This window comes from Lynx canadensis, chromosome D4 (genome assembly GCF_007474595.2).
Source record: "Lynx canadensis isolate LIC74 chromosome D4, mLynCan4.pri.v2, whole genome shotgun sequence".
NCBI classification, from domain to species: domain Eukaryota; kingdom Metazoa; phylum Chordata; class Mammalia; order Carnivora; family Felidae; genus Lynx; species Lynx canadensis.
In genome coordinates, this window is record NC_044315.2 from 70,677,878 (window position 1) to 70,701,809 (window position 23,932).

Here is a 23,932-nt window from a genome sequence, read left to right on the forward strand (position 1 = left end):
GCTTCTTCTCTCCACGCCACGGGCGAGCAAGGGGCTTATTGGGACAAAGGGCCGGGGGCTCTGTGCCCTTCCTACAGGGCTTGCAGGGGTGACTTTTCTTCCCTGTCACCTCCTTTCTCTCTTCAGCAGAGGCTACCAGGACTGCCCTTCTTTAGACCAGAGTAGGAAACCGGGGCCGAAAGTCAGTAAGCGAACTTGTCACAGTGGTCTCTCCAAAGCCAGGAAGCAATGCTCCTCGTTTCTGTGCAAGTGCTCGGAACACTAAAGGGATCTTTTTTTGCTTAAAGAAATCTATAAGAGGAAATCCGCCAAATGTGACCCGTGCGTACCGATCACACGCGAAGGCGGGGAACAGCCTGTATCGTGACACGTGAGCCTGCCTCAGAGTCACCCGAAGGACGTGCTAAACCACCCTCCTGGGCCTCGCCCCCAGAGTTTCTGAGTCAGCAGATCTGGACGGGGCCACATAATTCTCATTTCTGACCTGTACCCAGCGAAGAAATTGCTGCTGGTCTGCAGAACCACGGAGCTAGGTGATCGGCCGGGGTACCACTGGTGACCCCAATCGCTACAAAGTCAATCACTCTGAAATTTCTAAAGTGTCTCTATAACACTCTGAAAATAACTGCCCACCCTCCTCGTCCGCTGGATAAATACCACAGAGACCGTGTTCGGGAGCTTCTTACCCAGACTGCTCTGGGCCCTTGCCCTGAAGTGTTGCTCACTGAAATCATCGAGTTCACCGTCGTCTGTGTATGGCTTCCAGTTCATCTCAACAAGAATCCTGAAATTACAGAACCCTCCAGCAAGAAGTGACCCATGTGCCTGGGCTTCCACGGGGGGTGAAGGGCACACAGGTGAGCCTAGAGGAAGTCCAAGGCTTTGTCTCCACCTAACTCTACCCCAGAAGGAATACAGTTGGCCTGCATGTTGGCAGGAGGATCAATGACCCTTCTGGTGGACTCTCTTTTTTAGAGAGCCCCAGACCCGGGGGTGAGATTTTCCCATCCCCAAAGCTGGTGTGATACAATGTGCATGGGCTGTCTCCCCCGCAGGGTGGGTCCCCATCCCTGCTCCCCCTCTTTAGAAAGTCAAGCAGAAGAAGCATAGGACCCAAAGGAGAGGGGACATGAAGAAGAGAGGGAAGCCTCTGTCCCTTGAGTAATTTTGTTTGAGCCTCCAGCTTGCAATCCACGTGGTCCTAAGGTAGTGGGTCTGGATGCTGAAAACGTTAGAATATCTGAGGGGAGCTACCAAAAATTGCCCCTGCTCAAACCCAGGTGGCCTAGACAGGCATCTTTAAACAAAAAAAAAAGAGGGCGGTGAGAATTTAACAAAGAGAAGTGAAAGCAAATGCCACCAAAGGACACGTCCAAAGAGCAATACTAGCTTTATTCATGATGGCAAAAAATGAAAATAGGGCATTGGGAAACTGTGGCCGGTTACTGGGAAGAGGCTGAAGGGAACTTCCTAGAATGTTGGCAATTTTTATCTTGATCTATGCTGTGTGTGTGTGGGTGTATCTATGAAAATAAGTATATATATATATATATATATATATATATATACACACACACATAAATAAGTCTTTAAGATATACTCTGAAGAGGGGTGCCTGAGTGGCTCAGTTGGTTAAGCATCCAACTTTTAATCTCAGCTCAGGTCTTGATCTCAGGGTCATGAGTTCAGGCCCCGTGCTGGGTTCCGTACTGCACATGAAGCCTACTTAAAAAAATACACACGCCCCCCCCCCCCCCACACACACACACACTTGCCACACCTGACCTGTTTTATGCCTTGATCAAAAAGAAAAATATAGAATATCAATGCTCTGGCCCTAGTCCAGAGATTGTAATTTAGTTAGATATTGTCCAAGTTCCATGATGATTCTCTTGTGCAGTCAGGGTTGGGAAGCACTGTCTTAGGCCAATGCCTTTGGACAGGGCCGACCCAGCTGCGCGCCTAAGGCTCGAGGGGCAACAGGGGGCCCACAGCTCATGTTTGGGCCACATCACCAGGGTCTGGCCACAGTGAGCGCTTGTTCTGAGTCTCCTTTGCACACACACACACACCCTTTGGAGACTGGCGGTGGTCTGTGGCTGGTCAGGGGTCTTCCCATTGATTTTGTCAGCACGTGGTAGAGCTCAGCAGAGAGGAGCTTGGGTTTTGGGAGACGATCGCTCCTAGTCCTCAGGTTGTGAATGTAGCCACAAGTGCCATGGGCAGAACCTTAAAAGGAAAGCGAGTGTCTGGTGTTGGGGGAGAATCTGGCAAGTGGAATCTGAGACTGGCAGGGGGTGGAGACCCATGGCTGGGGCAGGAGTCTGGACAAGCTGTCTCCAGTCCCTCCCACCAGGAGAGCTCTGCATTTCTTGTGAGCAGAGCTGCTCCTGCATCGGGAGGTTATTCGCTGACCTAGATCTCCTACTGATCCTGAGGGCCAGATCAGGCTTTCCTTAATAACACGTGGGGAGTGTGGGTTGGCAGAGGACGAGGTGTTTACCACCACCGTTCCCCTCCTTCTTCCATTTCTTGGCCAAGGCTGAGAGGTTGGCATGCTGCCAAGCCTTGGTTGTGATCCTGAGCTTGGGGAATTCGGGGATGGATAAAAACAGCCAGGCTGGGGAAGGGTTAGGTATATCTGGATGAGAAGTCCTGGTTTAGAGCTAACATGGTTCATATTAATACAGTGCTTCTTTATCAGGAATGGTGTTGATCATAGAAGTTTTTCAAAATATGCACAGCCTGATTCCAGGCTCATTGCTTCTGTTTTTTAGAGTAACCAAGCACTGTATTATTTGGAAGAGTTCTAGGTGGTGAACATCCCTGATTAAATAAGACCCCTGGCTTAGTACTTTGTTTTAATTTGCTTTTATTTTCAGCGTCTTCAGTATGAGTTATTGTCAGATCTAGTTGGTGGCAACGTCTTCCAATTGTATATCTTTGTACTAGACTGCTACCTTCTGGGTTTTTTTTTTCTTTTTCTTTTTGGAGAACATAAAAGACTTTTATAATTAAAGTAGCTGGAAAAATAAAAACAAAGCAAAGCAAAACAAAATAAACCAAAAAGAAAACAACAACAACAAAAACCTCAGCCAGGTGGTAGATTCATCAATGAACAGACAACAGGAAGGGAGATAAAAGGGTTCGTAATTGTGGTTGTATTGTCTTTCTGGGTGGCAGTGAAGAGGGAAAACTTCACGGAACTGCCACGAGCCCAGAGCCAAGAAATAAAATGAAAATGAAAAGTTTAGTCACTTGAATACTGTTTCCAGGAAGCGAATTGTTCATTAGCTGTGGACGAAACATAATTGCAGCAGGAATTAAAAAAAAAACTTCAGGAATTTATGTGCAGACAGAAAATGTTGACGGTGGGTCAGGTGGGTCTTTCTAAACAGCAAGGAAGTGACCTAAAGGAATATTAGTGCAAAGTAGGGATACCCAGTGCATCAGCGGCTGGGGAAGGGTTAGGTTTTAAGAAGCAGTATTTAGAAAGTCATAGGGTTCTCTCTGGCCTCCAGACAGGAGCACCAATCTCGCCACCAGTAGTTTCAAGACAAAAATGTTTCAAGAGGATTTCCTAGCTATGATGATGTAGAAATAAACGAAGGGAAGGGATCAGACAGGAGCAGTTTCACATAGTGTTAAAAGATAAACTGAGGCATGGTAAACACTCAAAGAGTTTATTTGAGCAAAAATCTATTTTGCTCAGGCAGCCCCCAATTGAAAGTGGTGAGGGGTGCTCCACCAGCAGAAGCTCAGGGAGAGATTTGGATACAGCAGCCAGGGAACTAGAGTAAGGAATGATTGATTGGCTATAGCCCAACGCCTAGTTGGCTGTTTGCGACTGGTTGTCCTTAGGTTTCAATTTTGTAACCTAGAGGCGTTACAGGCTTGGAGTTGGTTTGCTTAAGTTAGACCACCTTCTCTAGCAAAGGTGATGGCAACAAGCAGGTGCAGAAATGGCTCCTGTTCGTGTGCACAGGCCCCAGCTGGGCCAGCAGAGAGTAGATGAGACCCAGGCGCCCAGTCAAGAGAGGTAGACCTCTGATGCATAGCGGGTGGGAGGGCTGGAGCTAGGGGATGGAGCTCCTTGTCTGCACGAGCCTGTGGGGGCCACCACCTGTCCACACGAAGCCCACAGACCATGAGCTAGGTCAGTGTAGACAACCAAGGGAAGAGAGACTCAAAAGACACCACAACCTATCACATAAAGAGCCATCTGTGCTCTCTCTCTGCCTTCCACCCTGGTGCCAAAAGGCTGTACCCTCTGAATGGGGGAGGGCTGTGTGGCAAGGGGACCATGCTCCTCCTCCCCCACCCCCCACCCTGATCCGCTGGCCTTAAAGGTATTTGCTTCCAGGCTGTGCTGGGGTGGGGAGGGAGGTCTGTGGGATCTGACTTGAGCCAGAGGCAAGAACTGGGATGGAAAGTTAGGGAATCCTGGCTGAGGTGGCATGCAGGGAGGCTGCCCCTAGTGGGGATGGCGGAATTGCCAGCTAATGCCAAGGCCTCTTCCTGTCCCTGCTCTTGCCCACAGGGGCTATTGTGGCCTCATGTTGTAACTGGGACTCGTGTGGCTCAGAGAGTTCGGGAACCCAGCCAAGGTCATGTCTCCTAATGGCAGTGCTGAGACTGGAGCCCGAGGACTGAAGGCCATCACCAGCAGCCACGTGGTGGCAGGCTGGGCTGGGCTGGGGAGGGGAGGGGTCCTCACTGTGGTGGGAAGGCTGGGAGGCCTGATGCAGGGCCGTCTGTTGTGAGCTGGGTGGTCCCTAGTTCATGAGAGCCTTCCTCTGCTAGCACTGTGGAGAGTGGGGGAAGAGGTTAGCTCCAGTCCTGCCCAGCACGGGAGAGAGAAAATCGGTTGTGGCTGGTATGACGGCCCAGACTAGCCGAGCAGGTGTGCCAGCCCATGGGCTGGTGGAAGTGTGAGTGTGACCGAGCAACAGAGGGATGGTTCTGGTCTAATGCTCTTGGCAGAAGCGGCCTTGTGGGAGGAGGAAGGATCCCAAACCGGCCCTGCCCTTTCCCTCTCTTCCTTCAAGCTCTTCCAGGGGAACACTAGATCCTCAGCACGAGAACAACTCGGGCCCAGGGAAGGCCAGGCCTCGGGGACAAGGGTGCTCTGTCCGATCAGCCTTGGCGGTGGGCAGTCGGCTCAGACCTGAACTTGTGGACACTGACCTGGCCTGTTCTTGGCTGAAAAGGTTTCCCACGCAGGCATCGCCTCTTGGACTCTGGCCTTCTAACCCATGCTCAAGGAAAAGCAACTCCAGACTGAGGAATGTGGATCTAGAAAATGGGGATTTGTGGAAGGTTTGCAGTCAGGAGGGTGACCTGTGCCACGTCCAGCCTCTGAAGGTCTGTGACTCCCCACCACCCTGGCTCTCCTTCTGTCCCCAGTCAGGATCCTGCTCTGCGGTGTCCTTCAACTGCCCCCTCCTCCCTCTGCCCCACCTCTTCTAAGGAAGGATTGGAAAAATCCTTAGAGATTTTTCAACCAAGTAAACTGTGCATTTTCAGGACTTAATTCTGGACCCTGTCTTCTCTCGACACTCTGCATAGGTGAGCTCACCTTTGCTCATTTTTTCAGTGCCTCCACATACTAGTGTCCCTTAAATTCATGTCCAGTCCAGAACTTTGGTCTCAATTATCCACCGGCCTATTTGATATCTTCATTTGTGTGCCTCACGAACATCCCCAACTCAGGACCCCTTGTTGTAATCTTCCTTCAGTAAATCCTAATGACTTTATCTCCAAAATATACGTCAGATGTATTCACTTCTTCCCCGTCTCTTCAGCTCCCACTCTTGCTTGAGCTGATAGCATCTCTCCCACCGAACTTGTCCTGGCCGTTTCCGGCCATTGCCTTTTAATGTGACCCTCAACTCATTCTCTGTAGAACAACCCAAGTAATCTGGTTAAACTGCAGATTAAATCATTTTAGTCTCATGCGTACATCTCTTAATGACTACTTATTGTATGCAGAATGAAATCTAATAATGTGCTATAATTGGCCCCTATCTACCTGTGTTAGCCATTAGTGCTGTTCATCCATGCTTTCCATTTCTTCTCTCCTTCCAGGCACCTGGGATGACTGCATACCCTTGAAGTGAAGATAGGACTATGACACTTGCTTTGGACAACGAAACGTAAGCAAAAGTGACTTGAAAGCCAGTACATGACTGTGTACCTGGCTTTCTTCTCCTGCTACAGTGATGAGGGAACCCAGTATCGATATTGTAGGTGCCATGATGCTGAAGCAGCCTGAACTCTCGGCCATATATGCACGAGAGCTGCCCTGGGAAGTTTGCCCAAATCCACATGGACTTTTCATGAGTGAAAAAAAAAATTCTGTTGTAAGATTTGAAGGTTTGTTTCCGCAGCAAAACATAGCCTGTCTGACTGATACATTGTAGAAAGAGGGGTTACTTATGGGAATCCTCATTCATTCATTCATTTATAGAAAGCCACAAGCAGGGGAGAGGCAGAGGGAAAGGGAGGGGGGGAGAGAGAAACTCTTAAGCAAGTTCCACTCCCAGCATGGAGCCCCACACAGGGCTCAATCTCATAAGCAGTGAGATCATGACCTGAGCCCAAATCAAGAACTGGACGCTTAATTGAATGAGCCACCCAGTAGCCCCTGGGAATCCTCTTTACAACAAAAGTGGAGGACAAAGTTTTTTCAGAAAATTCCCTTATTTTCCATTAGACTAAAAAAAAAAAAAAATTAACCGTGGCTCTTAAGAATTATTCACAAAAAAATGCAACAAACCCCCAAACTGCAGTGAATTTCTGGGTGATCCAATGAGCAGGCACATACGTATCTTTGACAGGTAATGACACAACTAGTTAACAACTCTGGATGAAGATGGACAAGACAGGATCGCCATTGGGGAAAAAGAGGAAAATACAAATGAAACTTTACAGAGCGATTGTCTGATATGAGGGAAAGGCACCTTTGGTGTGTTTAAATATCATTCCTAAAGTTAAACATTAACCAAGAAAGACTGACTTTCTTCTCATCACCCAAGTAACACCTGGTTCACTTTTTCTTGAGTTTAAAATATCCCAGGAAGGATCTGAGTTCTTCAAATTCGGCTGAAGAGGAAGGAGTTTGTGGGGACTACATATTTTCCAATAGGAGCATTTCTTTGTCTCCTGCTCAGGCTCCAACTACTATATATCTTCAATCACTGGCAGTGTTTAATAAGAACTTAATTAGGAGACAGAGAGTGGGGGGGGGGGAGGATGAGAAGACAGACAAATGGGAAGAAAGGAAGGAAGGGAGGAAGGATAGAAGGAAGGAAGAGAGGAAAAGAAAGGTAAGGAAAGGGAGGGAGGGAGGAAAGAATAGAGGGAGAGAGGCAAAGAAATAAACCAATGGTTGGTCTGGAATGTACAGTCTCAGTGAGAGGTGAGAGATGGCCTAAACACCCTTAACACACAAAACAGTAGGTTTGTTTGTTTGTTTGTTTGTTTGTTTAACCCACAGTGACCATACTTTGGGAGTCTTAGCTGAAATGGTGTGGTCACTCCCAATGAATGCAGTGACTTCTAAGTGAGCTGGCCTCCAGGCACAGTAACCAGAAAAAGGCAATTCTCAGTGCTCATCTTCTCCAGATCATGTGAGAAATCATCAGAAGATACTGAAAACAAGACTGCCCACGCCCGTTGACTCCAGGGCACTGCTAAGGCATTCCATTGGCTAGGGCGCCTGTGTTACGTTTGCAAATTCCCTTTTCTAGGGACAGAGGAGGTGTCTTACTGGGCCTCCCCAAAGAATGGGCATCTAGGGCTCCATAGCAAGGTCTTTGTATATAAGCAGAATAAGGCCACATCGCATCGATTAGACAACCCTCTTTCATCCTGGACTGTGTGCAATCTGGTCTAGGCAATCTCTTCTTTTTTGAAGGGCAAGACTGTGTGTCCACCATGAAGTTCAGAATCCTTGCAACTGAGTTAGTCTAGCTCTTGTGCATAGCTAGAGGCCCTAGCTGTGGCTCTGCCTCCCATGTTCTTTGATGAGGTCATCGATAGTTTCAAAGTTGAGACATTTGGCTGAGTAGAAAGCCTCAGGCTGGGCCATATAAGCCCAGGTTCCTGGCAGCTTGAGAGATCCTGGGAGTTTTCCTCTGGGGAAATGGATAGTGAGCTGGTTTTTCAGACCTGTGTGGGTTCTTTATGGAAGGAGGGCACTGAATGCCGATATTTAAGCCAGATCCCGCTGCGTTTGTTTGGACATTGTCCTCCTGACATTCATGCCGGGCTGTTTCCAGAATGCTGGTCCCTTGCTGAGTCATCTGATTGTTTTCAAACGAGCCCGGGTCTCCTTCCTGAGGGAGCCTTTGCTCGGACCCCATGAGCTTGCCCTTGTGTTTCACTTGAAGACCGGTTTCCTGATGGAAGGTCTGGACCCAGCGGTGCATCTCTAGGTGCTTGTGCCATGGAGATTCGGGGACCTGAAGACAGCCTCTGTCAGCCTCCTCCAGCATCACCTCTGCTTCAGGATCTGCCTCTTCCAGAGACAGGGAACACCTTCTCTCCTTGTTAATCCAAACAGCACTGACCATGGACTCTGCAGGAGCAGACGCGTACCCTCCTGACAAAGCAAGGCACAAGCAGGGTCACCACCAGAATGTACATGGGCAGCTCTCCTTTGAGGGGTCTCAGAGCTTTCAAGCTGAAGGAATATGATCCCAAAACGTCAAGGAAGCCAGGCGGCCGGTACATTGCATGTGGATACACACACATACGTGGGTCCCACATGACCCCACTTACGTATGTTCACACATGTGCATCCCCTCCCATGCCCACACATTCACACCCACACAAGCTCTCTAACACACACTCAGGCACAATTATTCATTCATTCCACAAATATTTATCACGCACTCCTTATATGCCAGGGACTATTTATCCTAGGTTCTGAGAATACGGCAGTAAACATTGAGACAAAATCCGCATCTTCATGGATGGGTTCTAGTGGGGTAGAATATGTTATAATACATATTCTATACAGATATCATATTATATAATTTAACAATTTATACAGAAAATATTCTATAGTCATTCTAGCAAGCGACTATATTATAATAAAATCGCAGGTGGTAACCAATGCTATGAAGAAAAATCTCAAGCAGAACTGGGTTTAATTATAGACTCCAGGACTTAACTGCAGTGAGCTGGGGAACTAGCATGTCAAGCTGACAGAAGGGTAGGTACAGGTTCACACGCACCGGCCAGGGGAAAAGGTTACTCTTACAGGCTTTTCTGTTCCGGGATTCAACTAACAGGTTTCCCACCCAAGGTAGAGGATGCTCCTTTTGGACGACTGGCCCTTCCCCTTTTCCCCTCCCACAGACACAGTTCTGAGAACACATCAGCAGCTCCCACTGCTTCCCTGAACTGGCTGCAGGGGTGAGGATCCAGACTGATGTCCCTCTTCTTTCTTGGGGATGTATTTTTACCACCATGCGGCACGTGATAGTTTATTGTCAACCCTTGGTGGCAGAGAAGGTGGTGGGGATGACTGGAAGGCACATTCCCAGGACAGCAGGTCTGTGACCAGCCCGGGGTTCCCTCTGAATTGTCCGTGAAGCTCTCTTGAGTATTCGGGCATGTGTCGCAGCACGAGGCCCCGTACAGGACAAAGTGAGTGTGCGGGCACGTGTTCTGCAGGGGCAGGGAGCTGGTGTCGGAGGTCTCAAGGCAGCAGGAAGCCCTGAGCTCCAGTTCTGGGAATCTAAGAAAACAGGACTGGTGTGGCCATCTCTGCCAACAGTGGTGAGACTGGACATCTGTTCCCATTTGAGGACCGCACGGTTTTTCTCAGCACGAAAACCTTCACAAATAGTCAAAATGTTATGTACCTATTTGAGAACAGAGGAGGAGGGGACGTGATGGGAGAAGCCAGGAACTAGTGTCCTCTCCGCTATGTTAAGGTGAACAGGCAGGTCTTGGTGGCGGAGAGGAGCCTCCTTAGCTGTCCATCACAGCCTCTGGTCCACAGAGACCGAGGAAAAGGACTAAAGTGGGAGGTACACCTGGACCCTGACCGCAAAACAGATCCCACAGAGTGGCTGACCTGGCCTGGGAATCAGGAGTCTTTCCTGACAAAGCAGTGCCTGGCCAGCCCATCTGTGGTTAAGCTACCCAGTCCTAAGTGATCACATGACGCTAGGGGAGAAGGGCACTGAGTTACAGAGCCTAGGAGAAAGAGCCAAAGCGGGGGGTTGGGGCAGGGGACGGTGAGTTCAATGGGGCAGGTCGAGTTCAAGTTATCTTTGGGACACGCCAGTTATGGGGATTCGTTGTGAGTCTGAATCACGGGTGTGTTAAGCATGGTACTTTCATTTGCTAGTAGTTGAATTTAATGAATGTTTGCTGAGTGACTGAATGAATAAATACAGTGTATTTATTGAGGATGGGCTAGGGCTTTAGGATGGGCTAGGGCTTTGAGGATGGGCTAGGGCTTTAGGAACCTTTCAGTGTATGCCCTGCAGAGATGGAGGGCTATTTGACTCTGCCATTTCGGTTCAGACAGAACCCACTGGCTGGCAATAGCCCAAAGGAGAAACGGGTGCCTTCATCTTGGTGGTGAACCCCCCCCCCCCCCGCCAGGAACAGCATTAACCTTTCCACCTCCCTTGACCCAGTCACTCCTCTGGTAGAGGGAAGGGCTGGGATTGAGCCTTGTGCCGCAAACTTTCTCCAGGAATAAAATCTGAGTTCCCAGAGGGAAGAGACTTTTCCCCTTGAGGCTTCTGTATCTCCTGCTTCCTTGGCTGCTGTTTGAGACTATGATGAGCAAGCTCCATGAGCCAGGGTGCCTCCTGAGTCCCTAAGCCCTGTGCTGCCTCTGGCCCGCGCCCGGCCTCCTGGGAATGCCACGTCTGCTCTCTCCAGAGCCAGTTTCTCTGGTTTGCAGGACGTGAGACCCAGCCAGGAAGAGCTACCGTCTCCCCACTGGCCCAGCAGGGGCACCAACGGCCGCCCTCCCCCCACCCGTCCACCAGGCAGAACAGTCCTACAGGGTGAGAACATAAGAGCAGAGGCCGGGTACAGCGGGCAGCCGGCCAGATGCCTGGCTGAGGCCGCTGGGTCAGTTGGCAGGGGAACTGAGCCAAGCAGAGCCGCCCTGAACCGGCCTCCCGGCTCTGGCTCTGCCTCCGCTGGCGTCCCTGCTCTTCCCCACCAGGAGGGCTCCCGTAGCCCCCGCCTCCCCTGCCTGCAGCCCAGCCACCCCTCAGGCCCACTCCCTCCACATTTGCCCCAGCACCTGCCCAGCCCTACCTTTCGGGAGCACCACCAGGTGGGCCTGGGCCCTCTGCTGCCGACGCAGGCCTTCGTACTGGGCTCTCAGGAGCTGGATGCTGAGCCGGGGCCCTTTCCCCGGGGCCTGAGTCCCCGAGCCCTCAGCCATGAAGCAAGACCCCAGCCACCACAAATGGGGCAGGGCAGGGCATGGGCAGGGCAACCCCTTCATCCAGATCCGGGAGAAAAGCAAACAGTGGTGGGTGGGGCGTGGGAGGGGAGAGAAGGAGAGGCGGAGGGCGGGAGGGTAGTGAGGAGAGCAGGTGGAAAGGTAAGGGAGGAGGGGAAGAGGAGAGGGAGGGAAAGGTAAGGGAAATGGGGCAGTGGAGGGGAAGGCAGGGCCAAGTGGAAGGTGGGGAAGGAGTAAAGCTCAGGCAAGGGGAAAAGCGGGGTGAGAGGGATGTGGGGGAGGGGAAGGCGGGAGAGGGGAAGGTAAGAGGAAAAGGAAGAGTCAGGGGGGAGAGGAAGATTGGGGAGGAAGTCAAAAGGGATCCCCAAGAGGGAAGGAAGGAACAGAGGAGGAAGGTGGTAAGACAGGGGGCTAAGGGGAGGAGGGAGGAGCCAGGGAGAGAGAACAAGGCAAGCACAGCTGCTCAGAAGCCTTCTGGGCGCCCAAGGAGGCCTCGTACTCCAGGTCCTTCTCTGCTCAATCCCGATGTTTAGAGTTCAATTCCTGGAGTTCCTGCGAAGTCTCCGGTTTCCTGGCGGGGCTGGAGCTGCTGCAGGGCAAAGCCGGGTGCCTCGTCAGCTCCCACCTCTTGGACTGAAACCTGGAGGCTCATGGGCAAACCTGTCCGTTTGGTTTGCAGCTGGAAAAAAGAATGCCTTCTGCAGACTGACAAAGCTGGTGCCTCGGGGAGGTGCATGCTGCAGCCATGCCCTAGGGAACCCCGGTAGGAAGGGAGCCCCAAGTCTCCACTCACCCACCGCGCACATCCCAGAAGAAAGCCCAACCCCAAAGTCCGCCTTGGGGACAGAACGCAGGGGAGCCCCAGCTCTCTGACATTCCCACCGGCCTCTTTGGTCTAAGCATTCTCCAACCTAGCAGTGAGCTGGTGTTTATCTTACCCACAGCGAGAGGTGCGCCCTCACCCCTGCTTGCCAGCCGCACCCTCTCTATATCCCCTTTGAATCCTAGACTCTCTGCCCCTGCATCAGGGGGTCTGTCCTTGCATCCTTTGGTCAACTAAGTCGCTTTCCATCTGGTCCTAACATGAGGCTTCCGGAGAACCCAATTTCCCAGCACACCTACGGGAGGCAATAGAAAGAAGGTCACAGCTGAACTCTAGGAGTCATTCTGGAGGTGAACTGGATGGGATCCAGGGGGTGTGATATGGAGGGCAAGTCTTCATTGGGAAGGGTGTTCATTTTCTAGGGCTGCTGTGACAAAGTGCCACAAATTGGTGAGCTTAAACAGCAGAAATGTATCGTCTTATAATTCTGGGAGCCAGAAGGGCCAGCAAGCCTGGATTTTTCTCTGGGGACTATGAGGGAATCAGTTTTAGGCTTCTCACCTGGCTTCGGTGGCTTTGCTGGCAGTCTGTGGTGTTCCTTGGCACGTAAAAGCATCCCTTGACCTCTGCCTTTACATTCACATAGTGATCTCCCATTGTGCATGTCTCCGTGTCCAAATTTCCCCTTTTTATAAGGACACCAGTCATGTTGGACTAGGGTCCACTCTAATGGTCTCATCTTTTAAAATATTTATTTATTTATTTTGAGAGAGAGCGAGCAAGAGAGAAACCCAAGCAGGCTCTATGCTCACGGAGTTGGGTTCAATCTCACAAACCGTGAGATCATGACCTGAGACGAAACCGAGAGTTGGACGCTTGACCGACTGGGTCACCCAGGTGCTCCTCTCATGGCCTCCTCTTCATTCAACTAGCTATATCTGCAATGACCCCATTTCCAAATAAAGTCACGTTCTTAGGTCCTGGGGTTAGAACTTCAACTTATGAATTTGGAGGGACACAATTTAACCCGTATAAGGGAGGTGAATGGTACTTTCAGTCACAGAGATAGGCACAGGAGAGGAGCAGACCGGCAGGTGGGAAAGGAGAAAGAAGGGTTTTGTGTTAGACGTTGTGATAGAGGTGCCTGTGGTCTTTGGATCATCAGGAGGGAGTCCGCATCTTGGTAGAGAGAGGCCAATGTCCTCCTTTGTGAAAAGGATACAGTTCGTTATTGGAAAAGCCTAATAGTGCTGCTATGAATATTCATGGACCATTTTTCCTTGAGGACTCGTCTCCAATACTTTTGGTTACTCTTCGTAGGAGCAGAATTGCTGACTCATATGGTTGTTGCATGTTGTTTTTATTGCAAAACTTCCTTGGCCGGAAGTGTATTGCACTTTGATGATATTAAACAATTTTTTGCATCGTATGCTTCGGCTCCTCTGTTGCCATGCCAAGAACTCTGCCCTAGAGCAAGCTGGCCTTTGCAAGTTAGTTAGCGTGTTTGTTAGCGTGTTTGGTTTTTTGGAAAGGGGATCACCGTTTATAATTTCTCATCACGTAACGACAAAATAATACCCTGTCTAGAAACAAGATTTTGAGAGGCAAGGACACTTTCTGACCTTCTTTTCCCAACACTATTATGTCCAATGAATTAAAAGTCCAGGGGCACCGGGATAGCTCCGTCGGTTAAGCGTCCGACTCTGGCTCAGGTCATGATCTCACCCTTCGCGGGTTTGAGCCCCGCATCGGGCTCCCTGCTCTTGGCACAGAGGCTACTTTGGGTCCTTGGTCTCCCTCTTTCTCTGCCCTTCTCCCGCTTGCACTCACTCTTTCTCTCAAAACTAAATAAACATTAAAAAATATATGTTAAAAGTTCAGTATGCAAATGTGCAGAAGTTTTCCCAGATTTGATTTGCTGTGGCCCATATCAGAATCCTTACCTGTGCAATTGCAATTGCAACTCTATGGAACAATAATATACAATATCAGTGAGTGAATTGTAGAGGCAGCGTGGTGATGACATCCTGGCTTCTACTGCCAGAATACCTGGGTTTTCATCCTGGCCGTGCCACTTACTAGTTGTCAAATCGTGTTTCTTAATCCCCCCATGCCTTGGTTTCTCCATCTGTATAATGGGCTAATAATAGTTACAGTTTACCCACCTGTAAAATGGGGCTAATAATAGCATCTTTGTAAGGATATAAAGTCTTAAATTTTTTTTAATGTTTATTTATTTTTGAGAGAGAGACAGAGAGAGAGAGACAGAGTGTGAGCGGGGGAGGGGCAGAGAGCGAGAGGGAGACACAGAATCCAAAGCAGGCTCCAGGCTCTGAGCTGTCAGCACAGAGCCCGATGCAGGCCTGGAACTCATGAACCGAGAGAGCATGACCTGAGCTGACGTGGGACGCTTAACTGACTGAGCCACTCAGGCGCCCCTGGATATAAAGTCTTTAGAACAGTGCCTGGCATGAGGTCAGCACTGTAAGAGTTTGTTGAAGGCAAATTCACAAGTTGGTCCAGATAATTACAGTACCTTTAATCAAAATAATAAGTTAATATTACAAGTTCTTCTGAAGGAGCTTACTGATTTTAGTTTTGACAATGCCTATCACTCTCTTTTAAAGAATGTTTCCCGCCCCCCTGCCCCCAAATAAAGTATATAAAAACTATTGAAGGACCACTATGGGGTGACTACTTAATAATTCATTTTAAATACCTAAAAAGAGATATTACGACATCTAAAAGCAATTTTACTAATGACAAAGCACAATGTAACTATAAGAATAACAGCCTCGGGGCACCTGGGTGGCTCAGTCCATTAGGCGTCCGACCTCGGTTCAGGTCATGATCTCACAGTCCGTGGGTTTGAGCCCCGCGTCAGGCTCTGTGCTAATAGCTCAGAGCCTGGAGCCTGCTTCGGATTCTGTGTCTCCCTCTCTCTCTGCCCCTCCCCTGCTCATGGTCTGTCTCTCTCTGTCTCAAAAATAAATAGAAACATTTAAAAAATTAAAAAAAAAAAAAGAAAGCCTCCACCATTTAGTTATGAAATCATGATTCAATTCATTCAATGTTTATTCATTCAACAGTACTTATTCAGTACAGTGAATAGTGTTCCAGACTCACGAAGCCATATCGAAAAGTAAATTAAACAGACATGATCCTCATGGAACTTCCAGTCCAGTTCTGGGAAAGAATTGTATAATTACAAGTTCTGATAAGCACTAGGTGAAAATACAATACATAATTTAAATGAAATGATGCATATATACCATTTGCTAGAGTTTCTGGCTGTAATATATGTTACTTATGATTATGTACTGTTCCAATAATTATAATGTATTGACCTGTAAAAAAAAATCCATCATTGGGGCGCCTGGGTGGCGCAGTCGGTTAAGCGTCCGACTTCAGCCAGGTCACGATCTCGCGGTCCGTGAGTTCGAGCCCCGCGTCGGGCTCTGGGCTGATGGCTCAGAGCCTGGAGCCTGTTTCCGATTCTGTGTCTCCCTCTCTCTCTGCCCCTCCCCCGTTCATACTCTGTCTCTCTCTGTCCCAAAAATAAATAAACGTTGAAAAAAAAAATTAAAAAAAAAAAAAAAATCCATCATCTTACCTTGAAGCTTCCAGCCCTCTAGTGGGGACTTTGAGTCATAGTCACAAAACAACTGGGCAAGGTGGCGGGGGGGGGGGGGGGGGGGGGGGGGGGGGGGGGGTTGGTGTTTCAGCTACTATTTAATGAGCTCTTGCTGGTTGCAAGGTATTAGGCCGTGCAAGACACTTGCCTGCTATAAAACCAAATAAAAATAGTTACTTATCAAATAAATAACACATAAATAGTTACTTATCAAGCTACCTAGCTTTGGAGAAACTTTTTTCTGTTCACACGCCTGGCAGGTCTGTTTGCAGAGAAGCATTTATATGGGCACAGGGGGTGGGGGACGTGGAATTTCCCTGCTCTGAGTTCTCTGCCTGATCTCAACACAGGTATGGCCTGGACCCTCTGCACTGCTACCTATCAAGTCTGGACCTGTTAACAAAGATTCGGGGAAGAATAGCGACCCTAATTTCATAGACTTTCTGTCTGGACTTACCCACAACCATCCGGATATAAATGTTGCCCTGTCCTGTTACCCACGCTATGAGCCTCTGCTTAGACGGTGTTGTCCGAGTCCCACGCCTCTGCTCTGCTGTTCGCAGACTACACTGCAGGTCCCTCTATAGCGTGTGAATTTATGCACAGATCTAGATGTGTGCACTGAACACCAAGGAAATTCACCGAAAGTTCTACGGTTCTCTGCTTCTGTTTTTACCAAAGATTTCAACTACGTCTATGGCTTTTGGACAATGACTTTCGGATCCCAGCAGGTTTTACTGATGACACCTGGGCTTAATAGAAATCACGTGAACTGGTCAGGTGAGTGTTGCTCAATTTGGCCTAACCTCACTATCAGTTTCAACATTTCATTTGACTTTTTGTGATGTTTTATGTATTTCATTTTATTTTATTTATTTCTGATATTTATTTTTAATGGGCTATTTTTGTGTTTGGGTATATTTGGAGATGCGCTAAGCCCCAGAGCACAAGAGTTTTCGAGACCCGGAGTCAGGTTAAACATTTGCCGGAAGTTCTCTTTCCATGCATCCTGGGCTGCTCAGTTCTTTCTCCTCAGGAGTTCTGGGTGGAGGCAGGCCTGGGTGCCTCCCCACTTCCTCAATAGTGAATCACTAAAGAATAAGCCTTTTATTAGTCTCTAGCTTCTGTGCCCCCAAATTTAGCCCAGTCCTCCTGGGAGAGTGGACATTCCTTGGATAGTCAAACGAAAATGAAAGCAGCAATGAAAAGATGATTGCAAATATAAACAACGTGGGCCTCTAGGCAATTTGTGAACATGGAGGACAGATAACCAAGCATTTGAAAGTCCTGACTTCTCCATGCCTGCAGTCTGCAGATACAAAGAGGCACAGAGTCAGAGATGGAGAAAGATTTTGGTCCATCCAGAAACTGCAACTTGTGCTTTGCTTGAAGGCAAAGCATATACCATCTGAAGACGCTCTCAGATTGCTTCTTGACAAGGATTACATGCCCCCAAAGTTGAATTCACTTAGAGACCCAAGTAGAGAGTGAATCTAAATTAAAGAAATTTCAAGCCACACATAAACCTATTGAAAGCAGAAAAACCCCTTGAAACGAAACAGCTTGATATGTTTGTGACAAAGGTGGCCTTGCAGAGCGGTGGGGAAGGCAGTAAACGGTGCTCGACAGTGTTCAGGCGGATGGATGTCCCTGTGGGAAAAGATTGATCTCGGCCTCTGCCTCACATCATGCACAAAGCATCAGACACAATTCTAACTGAATTGTAGGTCCACATTTAAAAAGACAGTAGGTCTTCTAGAAGAAATAGTAGAGTAAGTTTTATTTACTTGGGGAAGGCAACGATTACAAGACAGAAAAACCACTAATAATGGGGCATATTGTTGATAAAATGGACTGCATTAAAATGAGGAAATTCCTGTTTCTTACTGAAGATATTATTAAGAGTAAAAATGAAGGACACGGGGGTGCTTGGGTGGCTCAGTCAGTTAGGCGTCCGACTTGGGCTCAGGTCATGATCTCACAGTCCATGGGTTCGAGCCCCGTGTCGGCCTCTGTGCTGATAGCTCAGAGCCTGGAGCTTGCTTCGGATTCTGTGTCTCCCTCTCTTGCCCCTCCCCTGCTTGTGCTCTCTCTCTCATAAATAAATAAACATTAAAAAAATTTTAATACAGGACACAGAGTGGATATAGAAATACCAGTCAATAGACTCATATCTAGAATATATAAAGAACAACAAGCTACTATGAAAAAGATAGACGCCAATACAGAAGTAGTCAAAAGACAGCTACTTCAAACAAGGCCAAGAAGCATATAGATGCTCACACTTGACATCACTAAAGTCAATAGCTATGCTTTTTATAATAGATATAAAATGAATGAAATATTCACATCAACTTTCTTGGTTTCTTGTGGTAGTTGACATCTGTCCCTGCCATAATCAAATTGAACTGAATATAAATTTCTTCTTTGAACATATTATGATCATTTCTTCTATCTACAAATTTTATCTAAAATTTTTCTTCCTGGAGAACGAATAATCATCCCTCATTGTTTTTCAAAATCATTTATACTAAATTCCACCGTTTTCTGTAGATATTGCCCACGGTTTTCTGTAGTCAGCTAAGCAAAGATTGCCCCAACAGGACACAAAATGCTTGGCATAATGCCGGTGCACTGTTTCTTAAATGAAGTTTGAGCCAGCACTCTATGTCAGCATTGGCTTGTCTGTTCACTGTCATCAATTGTTCACACCTCCCCTCCCCCGGCCCTCACTTCTGGCAGTTGTGTGTATGCTTCTTTTCAAGTGCAAGCGACATTTCATACCGCTTTCGTGGAGAATCTAGTTTACAGTCGTAAATACCAACGTTGGCCAAAGATAATCCCAGACGTTAGTTGTAAGCCACGGAATGGAAGTAGTAACATACTTTTCCTTGAACTGGGAATGTGAAAGCCAGTTTCTACAACTTCCTTCTGTGTTTTAAAATGTAGGTTTTAGGGGCGCCTGGGTGGCGCAGTCGGTTAAGCGTCCGACTTCAGCCAGGTCACGATCTCGCGGTCCGGGAGTTCGAGCCCCGAGTCAGGCTCTGGGCTGATGGCTCAGAGCCTGGAGCCTGTTTCCGATTCTGTGTCTCCCTCTCTCTCTGCTCCTCCCCCGTTCATGCTCTGTCTCTCTCTGTCCCAAAAATAAATAAACGTTGAAAAAAAAATTTTAAATGTAGGTTTTAGGGGCGCCTGGGTGGCGCAGTCGGTTAAGCGTCCGACTTCGGCTCAGGTCACGATCTCGCAGTCCGTGAGTTCGAGCCCCGCGTCGGGCTCTGGGCTGATGGCTCAGAGCCTGGAGCCTGTTTCCGATTCTGTGTCTCCCTGTCTCTCTGGCCCTCCCCCGTGCATGCTCTGTCTCTCTCTGTCTCAAAAATAAATAAAACGTTAAAAAAATAAATAAATAAAATGTAGGTTTTAGGGGCACCTGGGTGGCTCAGTCGGTTAAGCCTCCAGCTTGGGCTCGGGTCACGATCTCGCAGTTCACGAGTTCGAGCCCCGTGTCAGGCCCTGTGCTGACAGCTCAGAGCCTGGAGCCTGCTTCACGTTCTGTGTCTCCCTTTCTCTCTGCCCCTCCCTTGCTCGTGGTCTGTCTCTCTCTCTCTCTCTCTCAAAAATAAAGATTAAAAAAAAATTTTAATGTAGGTTTTATTATTGAGATATGATGAGGCCAACAGATCAGGAGATGTCTGCCATTGGAAAGATAATTGTTACTCAAGGTTCTCAGGAGGAGCCGGCCTACCGTTCCCTGCGGGGGCCATGTGGGGAAGCACCAGGGTCAGGCAGGAGGCGGAAAGGATGAGGGGAAAAGGTGGGCAGGTGCCTAATTGTGGTTTCCACAGGAAGGAACCGGGGGGGGGGGGGGGGGGGGGGGGAGCAGGGTAAACAGGCTTAGAGTTGGCTGGTTCAAACACTTGCAGAGGCCCCAGGGGCACAGGAACTGTCCCTAGCAGCCTAGTACCTGTCATCACGACCTAGTGATGGCAGGCCTTGGGCTTGGATTTTCAGAATCTGAGCTCTGGGCTCAGCTCACCTGGGTAGTGAGGGCCCCTCATTCCAACTTTTAGAAATACACGTCCGTTTGGTTTTCAGCCAGGAGCAGCAAAATGCTGTTCTGGTGGAAGACAGTTGGAGAAATCAGAGGCAAACCTTAGTCTTCCATTCTTGTGACACATGGTGGGAATTCACACTGTGGATTTTTTAAATTTTTAAAAATTTTAATTCCAGTGCGGTTAACATACAGTGTTATATTAGCTTTAGATATACAATATAGTGATCCAATAATTCCATGTATAACCCAGTGCCCATCATGATAAGTGGCCTTCTTTTTTTTTTTTAATTCTTTTTTAACGTTTTTTTTATTTTATTTTTGAGACAGAGAGAGACAGAGCATGAATGGGGGAGGGGCAGAGAGAGGGAGACACAGAATCGGAAGCAGGCTCCAGGCTCTGAGCCATCAGCCCAGAGCCCGACGCGGGGCTCGAACTCACGGACCGCGAGATCGTGACCTGGCTGAAGTCGGACGCTCAACCGACTGAGCCTCCCAGGCGCCCCATAAGTGGCCTTCTTAATCCCCATCGCCTATTTCTCCCATCCCCCACCCACCTCACCTCTACTGACCATAAGTTTGCTCTCTATAGTTAAGAGTGTGTTTCTTGGTTTTCTCGCTCTTGCCTTTGCTCATTTGTTTTGTTTCTTAAATTCTACATGTGGTATTTGTCTTTCTCTGATTTATTTCGCTTAGCATTATACTCTGTAGCTCCATCCATGTTGTTGCAATGGCAAGATTTCATTCTTTTTTTTATGGCTGAATGATACTTCCAGTGTGTGTGTGTGTGTGTGTGTGTGTGTGTGTGTGCGCGCGCGCGCGTGCCACCTCTTTATCCATTCATTTATTGATGGACACACTATGGATTTTTAACATGATTTTTTTTGTTGTTTTTGGCTCTGGGGTGATGAGAACAGGTGGATTGTGGCTCTGAGTGCCAGAGCCTGATAGAGAGGCAGTGAGGTATACAGGCTCTAGATTGGTTGGTTTGCATATGAAAGTCACATTCACAGGCGAGTCCTTTACTGGAGCTAGGAATTGGTTAGCCCAGGACCAGGCAGTCCCATTAAGGTCAGTAAGGTCCCAGATGTTGAAACACAGAATAAAAAGACATGCTTAAATCACTGTGTTTGAAAGACTTGTTGTTAAACGAAATACTATGTTTCCTACCATGTTTATCCAGTGGAAATCATCACCATTAACTTGAGACACATTTAGTTTTGCTAGAAATAATCTCAAGCTACGAAAAGGGTTAGAGTCACTTTCCAGCACCATTATCCAACAGGGTAACACTCCAGAAGTTTTGTCCTTTTTTATCAATTTGCTGGGTTTGTGGGTATAATTTTAACTTACAAGATACAACCCAGAGTTACATTTTGTTGCTTCTAAATTAGGCATTTGACATGAAGAATTCTCTTTTCCATCTCAGTGTTTTAATTAGTAGCTAAAGAATCATTTACCAAATAATATGAAGTTTCAAGGATTAAATCAGACGTGAAGTTCAAGATGTGGATTTGAGCAGAAATTTTTCTTATTAATTTTCATGAGTAATTGAATACTCATTAATAAATAACATAGTGCCTTATTTCTGAATTTTACATGAGTTATGCTCAATAAAGTCGGTTAATTTTTATTGCTGCTACTTTTAAAAATTATAGCAATCTTTTTTGAAAATTTTCTATTTTTCCCTTTTAATTGTTTTTCTCCTGTTATTATTTCTATTATGATCTTGACTTATACTCATTTTGGTGACCTAAAGGTTTAAAAAATAATACATAGTTGTTTTCAAATACTCAAATTTTTAACATATTTTAATCTAAACATGTGAATCAAAAGTTGGAAAATAAAAAAACTTAGAACAGTCTCAGGTCTTCAAAAATTACTTTCTCTAAATATTCAAAATTGCCTCAATAATTAAAGGACAAAAATATAAAGAAATTACTCCAAAAACCAACATTTTTAATTTGTGAAAAACTGCGTTAAATACTTTTTTATAAACAATAAAGCCACACTCTAGTATTCAGTGCCCTCCTCCTTGCCAATATAAAGAAATACAATTAGCGTCACATTTTCAGGTTACATCCCCGGCCTGCATGTTTACATACAAATTCAAAAGTAATATGAATTCTGTAATATTGCAAAATGTTCCTGGGTTGCCCAGTGCAACTGTTGCAAACTGCAGTATTTTGTGAGAACCTCAGGAAGGGGGACTTGAAACAGAAAGAAAAGCAATCAGAGGTGTCTCTAGCAGGACCGCTGAATGATACTTTGTATTGCAAGAATCAACCGCTTCCAAGCTGAGAAGAATTGACCATGGAGAATTGATGTTCTTTTCTCTTACCCATTTCTTCTTCTACTCCCTGCACTCCGTCTCCCACAACCCCCCAAAATGTCTCTGCTGAACCAGTTACAGATTGCTGAGTCACAAACTCAAAACCGAGGCTTACGCGGAGAGCAGCGTGTTAATTCTCTGAAGGTGGCCACATAGGCTTTTTCAGCCAGGCTCATTCAAATGCATGCCTGTTGGTGAATGTCCGTGTGCACAGATTTCCTTGGGGCATTTAACACTCCAGAGAAATCTTACAGTTTTTTCATCTATTAACCCCTGTAGGTAATAGAATCCTGTAGATTCTGCCTCCAAATTCTCACTTCCCAGACTTTAGTGTTCTCAGAATCACCTAGAGAGAGCTTATTTAAAATGCAGATTCCTGGGTCCCGCCCCAGAAATTCTACTTTATATAGAATCTGCATTTGTTAGAAGTGTCCAGACCACACTCTAAGGGATACTGATCTACAGGTCTACACCAGCACCCCCTCTTTAACTCTGCAGTAACAATTCAGATCACCCACACCTGTTTCTCCCTGCATAGACTCCTCAGTGATACTCCTGATCCAGGACACGTGAATGTAGTGCTTCCTGTTACTAGCTGCACATTACAATCACCTGGAGAACTTTAGAACTATCTCCTGATGCCTGTGCCTCGCTCATAGCAATTAGACCCTCTGGGACTGGGGCCCCCGCTACCAGAATAGTTTAGAGCAAACCCAGTAGATAAAACTGTGCAGCCAGAGTGGAGAATTGTTCTGATCACTCACTGCCTCCCTGGGTCTTTTACCCTGCCTTTCGTATTCTAAGGTTCCTTGTTCCTAGAGCAAAGCTTCCCAGCCGGTATCCCAGAGAAGGCAAACCAGTTACAGGTGTGGCACAAAACAGTGACCTGTCCGTAACCAGGCTGCTCCTGGGCCCGCAGGCTCCTACAGCTCCTTGGAGGAGAGCTTGAGCTGAGTTTCGTTTGCTTTTTGCTCCAGGATCCTGTGCTCTCTGCTGCCCACTGTAGATGAGGTCCCCATCGAGATACAGAAGGAGAACACGGCCCGGGTGCCCCGGAGGCCCAACCCCAAGATAATGGCTGGTTGGGGAAGAAGGAGTCATACGAGCCGGGGTGAGTGGAAGGCCAAGCTGCAAACAGCAGCCACCCGCCCCCCCCCCCCCCCCCATCCCTGTCTTCACGTGTACTTGATTCTTTCACCTGAGTGTCACTGATATGCCCTGTCTGTAGCTAGGGGGTGACCAGTAGTCACATGTCCTACTGTCCAGTAATGCACATGTATTCTGAAAATTGCATTGTCACTTTGAAAGATTTGATTTAAAAAACATGAGGGGCGCCTGAGTGGCTCAGTTGGTTAAGCATCCGACTCTTGATTTCGGCCGAGGTCATGACCCAAGTGTCGTAGGGTCAAGCCCTGCGTTAGGCTCTGTGCTGAGTGTGGAGCCTGCTTAAGATTCTCTCCCTCTCCCCCTCTCCCCCTCTCCCCCTCCCCCCTCCCCCCCTCTCCCCCACCCATGCATGCTCTCTCTCTAAAATAACAAACATGAAACTGGGTTTAAAATCTATCAGCATTATCATTGTAAGTGTTAAAACTGTACCCGGCCACGAAAGAAAAGGAGGAACTGTTGTCTCTTGTAAGCATCATTTC

At 47.6% G+C, this 23,932-nt stretch overlaps 1 protein-coding gene and 1 long non-coding RNA gene across 3 annotated transcripts; one reads left to right on the plus strand and one right to left on the minus strand.

Annotated features, from left to right (window-relative positions):
• The first annotated feature begins 4,302 nt into the window (after positions 1 to 4,302).
• LOC115499956 lies at positions 4,303 to 23,391 on the plus strand. 2 transcript variants are annotated; one of them, XR_004344385.1, is made up of 4 exons: positions 4,303 to 5,364; positions 6,088 to 6,155; positions 16,257 to 16,686; positions 23,264 to 23,391. It is a non-coding gene; the product is annotated as an uncharacterized LOC115499956 (long non-coding RNA). The 2 variants fall into 2 exon arrangements; XR_003964326.1 differs by having other exon boundaries at positions 4,303 to 6,155.
• On the minus strand, positions 7,958 to 11,491 carry CD4H9orf152 (chromosome D4 C9orf152 homolog). Its single transcript, XM_030294239.1, has 2 exons — positions 11,299 to 11,491; positions 7,958 to 8,605 (listed from the first exon to the last, which is right to left on the minus strand). Exons 1-2 carry the CDS (start codon positions 11,489 to 11,491, stop codon positions 8,079 to 8,081), a joined length of 720 nt encoding a protein of 239 aa, XP_030150099.1. The 3' UTR covers positions 7,958 to 8,078.
• Positions 23,392 to 23,932: the final 541 nt, after the last annotated feature.

Excerpts from the sequence above, each read along its gene's own strand:
- CD4H9orf152 (XM_030294239.1), bottom strand. The coding sequence starts at position 11,491 with ATGAAGGGGTTGCCCTGCCCATGCCCTGCCCTGCCCCATTTGTGGTGG. Across the intron at positions 8,606-11,298 it reads CCTGGTGGTGCTCCCGAAAG|GAGGGTACGCGTCTGCTCCT; the intron begins GTAGGGCTGGGC and ends TTGCTTTGTCAG.